This window comes from Capricornis sumatraensis, chromosome 3 (genome assembly GCF_032405125.1).
Source record: "Capricornis sumatraensis isolate serow.1 chromosome 3, serow.2, whole genome shotgun sequence".
NCBI classification, from domain to species: Eukaryota; Metazoa; Chordata; class Mammalia; order Artiodactyla; family Bovidae; genus Capricornis; species Capricornis sumatraensis.
In genome coordinates this window covers 130,450,703-130,464,644 of record NC_091071.1, presented here as the reverse complement: position 1 = coordinate 130,464,644, position 13,942 = coordinate 130,450,703, and the positions used below count along the sequence as shown (strand labels likewise).

The 13,942-nt window shown below is 41.8% G+C and overlaps 1 protein-coding gene across 3 annotated transcripts in view; it reads left to right on the top strand.

Moving 5' to 3' along the window:
- The first annotated feature begins 12,437 nt into the window (after positions 1–12,437).
- The window catches only part of SF3B1 (splicing factor 3b subunit 1), a 37,322-nt gene continuing 35,817 nt past the window's right edge, over positions 12,438–13,942 (top strand). For all 3 annotated transcript variants that reach the window (XR_011144638.1, XM_068966865.1, XM_068966867.1), the window contains exon 1: positions 12,438–12,519. Coding sequence is in view for 2 of the 3 variants with exons in the window: in XM_068966865.1 (XP_068822966.1) it covers positions 12,492–12,519 (28 nt within the window). In the remaining variant the exon portion in view is untranslated. The remainder of the gene's footprint in view (positions 12,520–13,942) is intronic.

The window sequence follows — 13,942 nt, the reverse complement described above, 5'->3', positions numbered from 1 at the left end:
TTGCTGTCATATATGTGTATGTTTAATTTCTGCCTTTCATATAATCTTTACAACTGACATTTTCCTGATTGACTTCTGTGTAGAAATATACTTTGACCTTTTGCTCACTTCAGAACCCTTAATATAGACTGAACAGCATAAAAGCTTCAGATAAATAGGCATGGCTATGACTTTGTATTAATACTGTTTTTAATCAACCCTTTGGTAAAAACAAATACAGGATGAATTTTAACCACATATTAAAACTTTAAATTTTTTAAACATCACTTGTAAATATTTCTTTCCTGAAATAAATAAAACAAGGTTTCAAAGATAACATAATCTCATTACTGGGACCTTTTTGATCAGTAGCATAATCTTCCCAGCACTCTCAATGATCTCTTACAGGGATTATTTTTGAGAAAATTTTGGTTGAAAAAACATCTTCCTTGACTGAATCAGAACTGAATTACTGAATACAAATCGACTGTCAAAGGGGATTAACAGGACAGTTTGTCCTTACTAATATGGTTGTGTTAGGAACCAATCAGGAAAATTATACCAGTTATTTTTAACAGGAAATTTAATATAAAGACATTGTTAAACAGAGATTGGAAAACTAAGGTGATACAATTTCTGAGAACATGTGTGAAATGTTGTCAACTACTTGATGCTTTTGAACTCTGATAGAGAAGACTCTTGAGAGTCCCTTGGACAGCAAAGAGATCCAACTAGTCCATCCCAAAGGAAATCAGTCCTGAATATTCATTGGAAGGACTGATGCTGAAGCTGAAACTCCAGTACTTTGGTCCCTGATGCAAAGAACTGACTCATTTGAAAAGACCCTGATACTGGGAAAGATTGGCATATTGAGCGCAGCACTTTCACAGCATCATCTTTCAGGATTTGAAATAGCTCAACTGGAATTCCATCACCTCCACTAGCTTTGTTTGTAGTAATGCTTTCGAAGGCACACTTGACTTCACGTTCCAGGATGTCTGGCTGTAGGAGAGTGATCACACCATCATGATTATCTGGGTTGTGAAGATCTTTTTTGTACAGTTCTTCTGTGTATTCTTGCCACCTCTTCTTAATATCTTCTGCTTCTGTTAGGTCCATACCATTTCTGTCCTTTATCGAGCCCACCTTTGCGTGAAATGTTCCCTTGGTATCTCTTAATTTTCTTGAAGAGATCTCTAGTCTTTCCCATTCTGTTTTTTTCCTCTATTTCTTTGCATTGATCACTGAGGAAGGCTTTCTTATCTCTCGTTGCCGTTCTTTAGAACTCTTCATTCAGATGCTTATATCTTTCCTTTTCTCCTTTGCTTTTTGCCTCTCTTCTTTTCACAGCTATTTGTAAGGCCTCCCCAGACAGCCATTTTGCTTTTTTGCATTTCTTTTCCATGGGGATGGTCTTGATCCCTGTCTCCTGTACAATGTCACGAACCTCATTCCATAGTTCATCAGGCACTCTATCTATCAGATCTAGGCCCTTAAATCTATTTCTCACTTCCACTGTATAATCATAAGGGACTTGATTTAGGTCATACCTGAATGGCCTAGCCGTTTTCCCCACTTACTTCAATTCAAGTCTGAATTTGGTAATAAGGAGTTCATGATCTGAACCACAGTCAGCTCCTGGTCTTGTTTTTGTTGACTGTATAGAGCTTCTCCATCTTTGGCTGCAAAAAATATAATCCATCTGATTTTGGTGTTGACCATCTGGTGATGTCCATGTGTAGAGTCTTCTCTTGTGTTGTTGGAAGAGGGTGTTTGCTATGACCAGTGCGTTCTCTTGGCAAAACTATTAGCCTTTGCCCTGCTTCATTCCATATTCCAAGGCCAAAGTTGCCTGTTACCCTGGGTGTTTTTTGACTTCCTACTTTTGCATTCCAGTCCCCTATAATGAAAAGGACACCTTTTTTAGGTGTTAGTTCTAAAAGGTCTTGTAGGTGTTCATAGAACCATTCAACTTCAGTTTCTTCAGCGTTACCAGTTGGGCCATAGGCTTGGATTACTGTGATATTGAATGGTTTGCCTTGGAAACGAACAGAAATGATTCTGTTGTTCTTGAGACTGCATCCAAGTACTGCATTTCGGACTCTTTTGTTGACCATGATGGCTACTCCATTTCTTCTAAGGGATTCCTGCCCACAGTGGTAGATATAATGGTCATCTGAGTTAAATTCACCCATTCCAGTCCATTTTAGTTCACTGATTCCTAGAATGTCAGTGTTCATTCTTTCCATCTCCTGTTTGACTACTTCCAATATGCCTTGATTCATGAACCTAACATTCCAGGTTCCTATGCAATATTTCTCTTTACAGCATTGGACCTTGCTTCTATCATCAGTCACATCCACAACCGGGTATTGTTTTTGCTTTGGCTCCATCCCTTCATTCTTTCTGGAGTTATTTCTCCGCTGATCTCCAGGAGCATATTGGGTACCTACCAACCTGAGGAGTTCCTCTTTCAGTGTCCTATCATTTTGCCTTTTCATACTGTTCATGGGGTTCTCAAGGCAAGAATACTGAAGTGGTTTGCCATTCCCTTCTCCAGTGGACCACATTCTGTCAGACCTCTCCACCATGACCCGCCCATCTTGAGTGGCCCCACAGGGCATGGCTTAGTTTCATTGACTTAGACAAGGCTGTGGTCTGTGTGATTAGATTGACAAGTTTTCTGTGATTATGGTTTGTATGTTTCCCCTCTCATGCCTCTTACTCTGATGCCAACACCTACCGTCTTACTTGAGTTTCTCTTACTTTGGACGTGGTGTGTCTCTTCACAGCTGTTCTAGCAAAGCTCAGCCGCTGCTCCTTACCCTGGACGAGGGGTATCGCCTCACAGCCGCCTCTCCTGACCACGAACATGAAGTAGCTCCTCTCAGCCCTCCTGCGAGGGATAATGTCATCCTCTATCTGGCTGCATTATTGTTATTTCATGGAAGACATGTTTGCTTGTAGTGGATGCTATAGACCGCCCAGATTCCTTTCTCTCTCCCTTCATAACTAGAGCTGTTGAGAGTTCTTTTGGTGACAGCTCTATGGGTATTGCTTGTAGTTAAAAGAGAGCTGCATCTTCCAAGGTCATGCCCTTTGCTTGGGGAAACTCACATCCAAAGTCATGTTGATTTGGGAGTATAAAGGCCCAACTCCTTGCCCCAGTTTAGAACAACTCTAAAAAGCCATCCCATCTCCAGAGTTCCCCATATAATTGAGGTCTTTGTTGCAACTGGGTGGTAGTTCAGCTCCTCCTGTCCAGTTCTGATTCGTTCTTCCAATTTCCATCTCAGCGCCTGCTTCATAGGGAACCCAACCTGTGATCCAAGAAAGCAGACTCTAAAATGGGATTTTTCGGATCTGGATCACCTGCAGTCTGGCTAGTAATGAGGACCCTGTCACTGGTGATAGGTAAAGCACTAATAGCTCCTGTTGAGATATTGGGAGACAGACACTGAAAGGCTGAGGTTAGTCACTAAGAAAAGGTTGTTACGGCTGAAGGGCATCATTTTTTTGTAATATATGAAGAGAGTGTCATTGTGTCTGTCTCCAGCCAGAGAGCCAAAAAGGCTGATGTCACGTCCAGGACTAACTAAGAATAGCAGAGCTCTAAAAGTGGACAAAGCACTCAGTCTCAACATGTATTTTATACAAGGTGGGGCCCTAATTGGGAAGTATTTCAGTCCTAAGAAACTGAACCAGGACGTCTGGGTCAGTGCACTCACGAGACTTGAAATCCTATATTCCCTTGAATCCTTTGGGCCTATGGAAGTGATTTAATCCTGTGAAAAAGCTAGTGCTCCCTCATTGCTTGAGGAAGATACAAAAACTGTTGACTTCTTAGAAGTCAGGTGCTACCCTCAGGAACTTTGCTTCCTAGACAACACACCAATAACCGGGTTAAGTCATATATCACCTGACCAAGGAAATGCTGAGCCTGCTATGGGAGGAAAGGGACACCTCAAAGAATCAAAGGACCTAGCCAATATATACCACTAGGAGGTGGAAGATGACATAACGAACTAAATTCTGAGGGGTCTTAGATCAAGGGGTAGGGCTGGGTAGCAGAATGTAATGGATCGGGAGGATTTACCACAGATCGTGACTGTAGCCATGAAATTAAAAGACACTTGCTCCTTGGAAAAAAAGCTATGACCAACCTAGACAGCATATTAAAAAGCAGAGACATTACTTTGCAACAAAGGTCCGTCTAGTCAAAGCTATGGTTTTTCTGGTAGTTATATATGGATGTGAGAGTTGGACTATAAAGAAAGCTGAGTGCCAAAGAATTGATGCTTTTGAATGGTGGTGTTGGAGAAGACTCTTGAGAGTCCCTTGGACTACAAGGAGATCCAACCAGTCCATCCTAAAGGAAATCAGTCCTGAATATTCATTGGAAGGGCTGATGCTGCAGCTGAAACTCCAATACTTTGGCCATCTGATGCGAAAAACTAACTCATTGGAAAAGACCCTGATTCTGGGAAAGACTGAAGGTAGGAGGAGAAGGGGATGACAGAGGATGAGATGGTTGGATGGCATCACCGACTTGATGGACATGAGTTTGAGCAAGCTCTAGGAGATGGTGACAGACAGGGAAGCCTGGCGTGCTGCAGTCCATGGAGTCGCAAAGAGTTGGACATGATTGAGTGAGTGAACTGAACTGATTGATATGGGAGCACTATCCCATAATATGGAATACCCTGACTAGGATCTGGGGAGCCAGTGCTAACATTCTACTAGGATGGCTCACATTAAGTGGTGTAGAAATGGCAGAACTACTGTGAAGCATGGTGGAGGAAGGGGTCAGAAGGCTCAGAGAAGTGAGTATGCTGGAGTAGGTATTCTACACTAAGCCCAGAAAACTATGCTCCAGAAGAGGACTGTGCTCCATAAGAAGGCTCGGAGGACACTCTTCATTAAAGCAATAAGGAATATGAAAGGGGCACCAGCATCACTGGAAAGGACTGAGGTGAAGTGAGTGAGGTACTTGACTCAGGTTCAAAATGTAAGAGGGTGCCAAAATGCTCAGTAACTAAGATAAATCATATTTTAATGATATTTAAATATTAGTGCAAAAAATCCAAGATGAACAAGATGTCAAATTTTTAAATAAAGACAGGATCAATACTACTGATTTTTCCTTTTGCCTCAGGCTCCAGTATGGTTCAACACAGCCCTGTTACTCATGATGTCTGTCCCTTACAGGTCTTAGGTGATGGTAGTGACATAGCTGACTTCCATGTGAGCAATGGTGATGATACGATCCCAAAATAGAGGGCAAGTGGTGATGTTTAACCCTCAGAGGCAAGGTGGGTACAATTATAGTTAGCACAAGGTCAGAATGGCTGCATGGGGGCTCCTGACCTGCGAAAAGATACAGAGACAGTTATTCCAATAGACTGTCCTTAGAGGCAAGATTGATGGGCAGCCTACAAGGATGTTGCTTACTCTATACAACCAAGAGAAATCAAGGGTGGATTTCTTCAGGAGGCTGAAGGCAACTATTCCAGTACATTTTTTAAAAATTGATCCTTTAATAGTTTCTGTACATGAGCTAGCTTTCAGATGTAGAACTCTATAATTTCAGACTATTTGATTGAAACAGATCCCCAGGAAGTAGGACCATGTAACACCGTGGTAAATATGTGCTAAAGAATCCTCTAGTACTTCTTCAAAGACCCCTATCATTTGCTCTGGTAAGCGTACATTGGGGAAAGTAGAATAACCAAATGTTTTGAGTCCTGTGGACAGTACAAATTGAGACTGATACCCAAATTGTCATAATGGTCCCTGTTAGAATGGAAGTCTAGGGTCAAAAGTAGAGTCTGGGCCCAGGTCTGGCTCATGGTTCCAAGTATCATTTCCCAGGTTCCCAAATGTTTAATTGGAATGGATATAGTTAGACGTTGGCTAAACCCTCATATTGGTTGCTTGGCCTGTGGAATAAGAACATAGTGGGGAAGGCTAATGAATACCCTGCCAAGATAGCAGATAAGAAACATTTTCATAGCCTAGGAAGTATGGCAGAGATTAGTACCTTAAAGACCTGAAGAATGCAAAGGATGTGGTCCCCATCATGTCTAAACTGGAGTCTGGCCCTTCAAAAGGCTGCACAGACCCTGGAGGATGACAGTGAATTATCACACATTAAACCAAGAAATAGCCCCAGTCGCAGTTGCTGTGCCAGATGTAGCTACAGCAGATTAACATGACCTCAAGTACATGGTAAGCAGGTACTGATTTGAGGAAAAGAGTTGTTTTCCATACCTAACAAGGATTTAAAACACTGTCTTGAGCTGCACAAGTATATATATTTTAAGTTTGACTCCTGGATTGTGTTATTTCTTCCATAATATGGTCTCTCATAACAACTATCATAATACATATAGTCTTAAAGGACCCAGACAGCAGAAAGTCATATCAGTTCATCATATGCATGGGTATTGTGTTAATCTTGTCAATCAGACTAAATGACTACAAAATGGTAGGTATATTAGAGGCTTTGGAAAAACATATATATTCCAGAGGGTAGGAGATAAACCCTGTGAAAATTAAGGTCTGCTTTGTTAGTTATAGTGCAGGATTTCCCAGTGGTGGCACTGTTGACATGCTGGGTCAGAAAATTCTGTTGTGGGGAGCCTTCCTGTGGAACGTAGGACTCTGAGCAGGACTCTGTGCTCTAGACGCCAGTACTTGCTCACTTTAACTTGCTTTAGGTGTCCTACTCCAGTTCAGGGAGAAAGATACATAGAAAAAATTACAATACCTAGTGGCTTGAGTAGTTACAGATGTTTCTGGTATTTTAGGAGCACAGCAGTATCAAAGCATGCCATCTATATCTCACTCCTTGGGTGAGATTTCCTGGGTGGAGTGACACTGGGTCAGTGTCAGGTGGAGAGGACCTTCTAGTAAGAGAGCATTAAGTTGTGACAACCAAAAATATCTCTAGACATTGCAAAATATCCTGGGAGACACAAGCACTCCCATTTGAGAACCACTGTTTTAGGGGTGTAGTGGCCTAAGGCATGCCTGGACACCCCCTCCAAAGTAAAGGACACGCTATTGCATCTTGTACCTCCCATCACTAGGAAAGAATACTATGCCTCATAGGTTTCTTTGGGTGACGTAAAAAACTGCCAGCTTTGTACTCTATAGCAACTGTCATTAAAATTGCCAGCATATCTAGGTTGACTCTGGTACCTGCCTAAAACATATTACTTGTCATTGATCCAATGACTGCTATCTGCTGAACATCCCTTACCCTATTTCACAAACTCTATTTCTCTGGTCCTGATATCCCACCTTCCTCTACCTTCTGCCAGTTTCTTAGTTCAACCAGTGAAAACAGCCATCCTAAACTGAAACATTAATGACAATGTTTCTTGCCCTTGTACGGTGCTTGTGTCATTGAGAATCCAGTGGCAAAATTACGTGGCAGGTCTCTGTATTAGTTAGCAAGACAGTTCAGATTCCTTCATTCAGTATTAATTACTGTCAGGTACCACATCTCATAGCACTCTTCCCCTGTTGCTCCATTCACCAACCTTTCTGGTTTTGGAAACCCCACGTTCGCTCTCACCTTGGCACATTGGCATTTGCCTCATCTGGAATACCTCTTCCCTCATGTCCTCATTCCCTTATTTCATGTAGGTGTCTGTTCAGATGTCATCCTTCCACACATCTTGCTTTTTCTGCCTATCTTGTCCTCCCCACTCCCCTTACTTTGCCTTATTTTTTTTCATAGCATTTGATAGTACCTGAAATTATACAAACATATACAGTTTTGGGTTTGTTTTTTTTTTTCTGGCTGTGCTATGAGTCATGTAAGATCTTAGTTCTCCCACCAAGGACTGAACCTGCAGTGGGGGCATGGAAGCCTGGAGTCTTAACCACTGGACCTCCAGGGAAGTCCCCAAATACAGATTTTTAATCTCTTTCCCTCAAAGATTCTGATCTCTGTGAGGATTGTATTCAACATTGTATTTCCAGCATCTAAAGTGATGTCTGGTATATGATAGGTCCTTATTGAATATTTATTGACAGGTTTTCAAATATTTTTTCAATAAATGGTGAAATTTACCTTTGTTTATTTTAATTAGGGTTCAACTGGATTACATACCAGTAGGAGATACACATTAAGACATTTATTGGAAGGAATTGGTTTATACAATTGTGGGAATCAACCAATAAACAAATCCAGAATCTATCGGGCAGACCATCAGTAAGGGCAGGCTGGACCTCTGGCACAGGCTGAAGTTGCAGTCCACAGGTGGAATTTTCTTAGTGAAGTCTCAGTTCTGCTCTCAAGACCTTTTGACTGATTGAATTAAAACCCACCCAGGTTATCTAGGACAATCTACTTTAAGTCAGTTATATCACTTGAGCACATCCACAAGGCCTTCATAGTAACACCTAGATTAGTATTTGTATGAATAACTGGGACTGTAGCTTGGCCAGGTTGACACATTAGAAGATCATCGCAGCATTCTAGGCATCTGGATGCTTCTGAGACACAATCTGCTTAGCTACCTGGGACACTTACTTATGTGTGCTCTGAATCTCGATATTTTAACATTACAAATCAAAGACCGCACTTGGTTGATGACTTTTAGTTAGAAAAAAAAGCTAGTTAATGAATTCACACTAATATTAATATATGCTTTTCAGTTCTAGTTAGACCTGGTATAGCTGAAAGGAAGAGAGATCACCCAAGCTAAATGCAAGAAAAGTAGTATCTACAGAATGATTCTTTGGAAGCTTAGAGCTGGATGTGGTTCCGGATTCAAGGTGGTGGTGGGGACTCAAGCAACAGGAATGTGTGATTCTTCAGACAAAGTGACAATTTCCACTGATTTTGTTAACTACTTCAAGTTAAAATTTCCAAGAGAAGGCATCTTGACTTAGCCAATAACTTCCTTTGTTTTTAGACAGAGTGTGCTGTATTCCAGGCCAGGTTCCAGGTAGCCAGGTACTTGTCTCTTCCAGAACAACCCAGTGCTGTTCCCCTGAACAGAAAGTTTGGTCAGGTCAGTTGAAGCTAGAAGGGAAAGTCAGGCATGACAGACACATTGACCAACATATTCAGAACATCATCTTGGGGTCATCTGTTATTTAACTGAGTAATGCCCAAATTTTCAGGAATAAAGCTGTCTGGTTTTGGAAGTTTAGGCATAACTGAAAGGCAGATAAAAGTAGATTTTTTGCCTGGGGTACCTAGAGGCTGATGTACCTTTGATATAGGAGACTTCTGGAAAGCTCAGCATTACACATCAGGATTGTGGTCACTTTGTCCTGTGACAGTCCCTTTACCTCTGAAAAGATGGGCTTGATAAATTGTCACTGCTTTTCAAGCAGCATGGAGCTTCAAGGCCTTTATAGCTTTATCTCCTATGGTAATTTGTGCAGTTACAGCTAGCATTGAAAAATTCTTTCTTATTCTTTGTCTAGAAGGGCTTCCCTGATAGCTCAGTTGGTAAAGAATCTGCCTGCAATGCAGGAGACCCCGGTTTGATTCCTGGGTCAGCAAGATCCACTGGAAAAGGGATAGGCTACCCACTTCAGTATTCTTGGGCTTCCCTGGTGGCTCAGCTGGTAAAGAATCTGCCTGCAATGTGAGAGACCTGAGTTTGATCCCTAGGTTGGGAAGATCCCTTAGAGAAGGGAAAGACTACCCACTCCAGTATTCTGGCCTAGAAAATTCCATGAACTGTATAGTCCATGGGGTCACAAAGAGTCAGACATGATTGAGCAACTTTCACTTTTGTCTAGAAAAATCATGTATAATTGCAGCTTTGCAATATATATATATTTTAAGACTGATAAGGAATAGATTTTCCTTCTAATTGGATGTCATCACTCTCAATGATTTGGGTTATAAATAGGTAGGAAGGGGCAGAAAAGCCCTGATTCAAAAAATAATAATTTTATTTATAATTTTTGGCTGTTCTGAGTCTGCTGCCTGGGTTTTTCTTTAGTTGTGGCGAGTGGGGGCTACTGTTTGTTGTGGTGCATGGGCTTCTCATTGCAGTGGTTTCTCTTGTGGTGCATGGGCTTCAGTAGTTGCAGCAAGTGGGCTCAGTAGTTGCAGCTCTGGGGCTCTGGGGCACAGGCTCAATAGTTGTGGTGCAGGGGCTTAGTTACTTTGTGGCATGTCGGATCTTCCCAGATCAGGGATTGAACCCTTGTCTCCTGCATTGGCAAGTGGATTCTTTACAACTGAGCCACCAGGGAAGCCCCCTCCCCCTCCGCAACTCCTGACTTTTGAAATAAAAAATGTATAGGAAATCCACTTTAACTAATATGTGATTAATATTTATTAATATTGGAAATGGAAAGTAAAGGGTGGCTTAGCTGGTGGCAAAGTGGTAAAGAATCCACCTGCCAATGCAGAAGATGCGGGTTCCATCCCCTGGGTCTGGAAGATCCCCTGGACAAGGGAATAGCAACCCACTCCAGTATTCTTGCCTGGGATATCCCATGGACAGAGGAGGCTGGCAGGTTATAGTCCTTGGGGTTGCTAAAAAGTCAAACACGACTTAGCAACTAAACAACAAGTTATTTTAAAAAACTCTTTATTTCTTACTGTCTAAAAATTCAAGTTATTGTTTTATAAAAGACAATTCAGTTTTGGAAGATTAGGAGAAGGGAGTCTCCAATGATCTTTGACCAAGTCTCTCATATCTCACTTCCCAACACATGCCCTTGCCCTACAAAAGTAACTTTTAATACCTAGGAACCTAGAGAAATATGAACATAATACAAAGTGGCCAGCAGGCACAACTTCTGTCTTGGGAAAGACAGAGGACATGTGATGCCTACTTTACAAATGCTTTTCATTTTTTTCCTGTTCATAAAAATAATATATGCTCATAGCAGAGTATCTGGAAAATACTAAAAATTATTAATATAAAGAAAAAAACCACTCAATTCTATCATTAACAAACATTCGCACTTAACATTTTGGTAAAGTTCCTTTTCGTATATTTTTTACATGACAGTGATTATCTTGTATAAATGAGTTTATCTTTTAAAAAATTATAAATCAAGAAATGCAACATCCTTGCTATTATTTTTGTCAACATGGGTGAATTCTTTTAGTTTATTGGTTATTGATGGACATAACAACACCTTTCTTTAATTCATTATTTCTCATTCTTTTACTTTAAAATATGCTATTTTTTATATATAAAAGAACATATGTAATCTATGTGTAGGTTATAAGCCATTTAAGGAATACCTATGGACCCTCTGCCAATTCAAGAACTAGAATTTATCAGCAATTGACTTAATAATCTACATGTTCTTCTCTTATTTCATCCCCTTCCTCCTCCAGCTATTGTTTAACCTAAATTAAACTGAAAACTTTAACCCATCAAATTGATTTTTTCATTGATGCTATTAAAATGTCACTTTGGGGGACCTCCCCAGTGGTCCAGTGGCTAAAATTCTGTGCCCCCAATGCAAGGGGCCCAGGTTCAATCCCCAGACAAAAAAAAAAAAAAAACAAACCACCTTACTTTTTTATTACGTAAATTTCTACTAAGTATTTGTATTCTGAGTCTGTCACACCTGCCCTACTAGGCTGCTTCCAGTACCAATTTCCCTATTAAATTCTTATGTTCTTCAGAGTCCAAAGCCACTGTGACAGGTTATGCTTGTATAGCTGATGTTTAGGAGAAAAAAAATACTGATTTAGGAATGACATTTAGGATTATCAGAAGCATTTCATTAGTGTTAGTGCTGACGACAATCGGGAATTTTCTAAGAACTCAGAAGAGCGTCAGAGTTCCTGCTGTGTAACTTAATAACCGTGTGACCTTGTACAATCTCATATATAACCCTGTCCTATCTTTTTTCCGTCATTTCTTAAATGAGATTAGCAACAATTTATCCACTTTGTGGGAGTTATGGGATTACCAACAAGTTACTCTCTTTATGTGAATTTCAATAGCGATTGGGAATGTATATTGTAGACAAAACTCCTAATCAAATGGTAAGTAATTAGTTAAAAAGAGAACGACCTTGAATTACTGAGTGAGGGATGAGACTGTTGTAACTGTTAACTAAGCACTACAACAGCTGAGACATGCTGAGGAAAGTTTTTGGCCTCAAAACGCCGTCTGGTGAATTTGGAGAAAGGGGACTGAAGGTCTGAGGCTTATTCCAGTCCTGAAACCTTAGTGTTTCTTTCAGCGACTGTTTTTAACTGCCCTGGTGGAATCCACTTTCCTCCACGGCGGAGTTACTAGCTACAGGGCGCTAAGGCCCACGTACTCCTTGTCGGGTTTACCACGGAAACCGTCTCCGGGAGCAACCCTGACTCCTCCCTCCACCCACAATGCACCTCTCTGTTCTATCTAGGTGGCTGCTCTGTCACGTGTCACCGACCGAGCGCGCTCCCGCTTGGCGCTTGCGCGGAGAGCGGCTCCCAGCTATTTTTCTCCGTGGCAGCGGCGACGAGCGGAAGTTCTTGGGAGCGCCAGTTCCGTCTGTGTGTTCGAGTGGACAAAATGGCGAAGATCGCCAAGACTCACGAAGGTAAGCGGTTTTCCCCTTGTTACGTAGATTCTCCGCTGCCAACCTGCTAAGACTTTGTCTTCCTAGGTTTCTGCCTCTTCCTGTGGTTTCTTTTCTGGGGGTCCGAACTCTCGCTTCGGGCCCCGGGTTGTCTGCTCGGCGCCAGAGGCGCAGGCCACTGCCCCGCGTAATGGCGTCCTACTCGTACACCCCCGACAGGCGCTTTGTTCCGTGTTTGGGTACTGTTACTTCAACATTGCTTTTCTTCTCTGATTGGGGCCTCGTTTAAACAGCTCTCTAAGGATAATCCCTGGGTTAAAGGAGCGGGGAAAAGGGCGTGGGAACAAAGTCTCTCTCACCTCTCGGAACTGTCGTTGGCATAGTTTGTGCAGGGGAGGGTCAGAAAAGCACTGAAATACGGCAGCCGCTTTCCGGGCTGCACTCAATCGAGTTTAGTCAAACTGAGGCTCGTTACTCTTTAAGCTTGGTTAATTTGTATGTCTTCAGGCGTCTAAGATACATACCTTGGTTTTTTTGTTTGGCTGTTGTTCGCAATGATTTGGAAATACAATCTGGTAGTTTTCTCCGTCCGTGATTACTTGTAGTATAATAGGGGTCTTTTTTCTTTTGAGACTGATTTTTGATGGAACAGGGAAAGGCACATTAATAATGGCCACAGCTCTTGAACAAGTTGGTCGTTTTGTGAAATACAGAGTATGCGAAATTAGGAAAATATTAGAAATAGGCTGTAGCAGTCCCCCTTCAGGGAGTATTCAGAAATGACAGGAAGTAGGGGCACTTTTGCGGAGAAGGCAGTGGCACCCCACTCCAGTACGCTTGCCTGGAAAATGCCGTGGACGGAGGAGCCTGGTAGGTTGCAGTCCATGGGGTCGCTAAGAGTCGGACACGAATGAGCGACTTCCCTTTCACTTTTCACTTTCATGCATTGGAGAAGGAAATGGCAACCCACTCCAGTGTTCTTGCCTGGAGAATCCCAGGGACGCGGAGCCTGGTGGGCTGCCATCTATGGGGTCGCACAGAGTCGGACACGATTGAAGCGGCTTAGCAGCAGCAGGGTCACTTTTGAGAAAAGACGAGGTGTATGGGAAGTTGGAACTGCATTCCTTGATTTCTGACTTGAAATCTGAAATTTCAATCAAACACTACTTCGAAGAGTTAGTTTTATTTCACACGTCGTTTTTTTACTTTTATGTCACACGTCGTTTTTGGGTTCGTGGCTTGGTGTTAGTTTGTGGGAGGTAATAAAGACTAAAGTCATCAAGTTTTATAGTCTAGTGGGGAAACAGGTATCTATTTTCATTCTTTACGAGGCAATTGAATGCTTAAATATAAGCAGTGTATTTTGGGAACCTGGGTAACGGAGTCGTTAATTTATGCTTAGGGCTATTTCATAGAGGAGATGACGTATCCCTGGTCTAAAAGG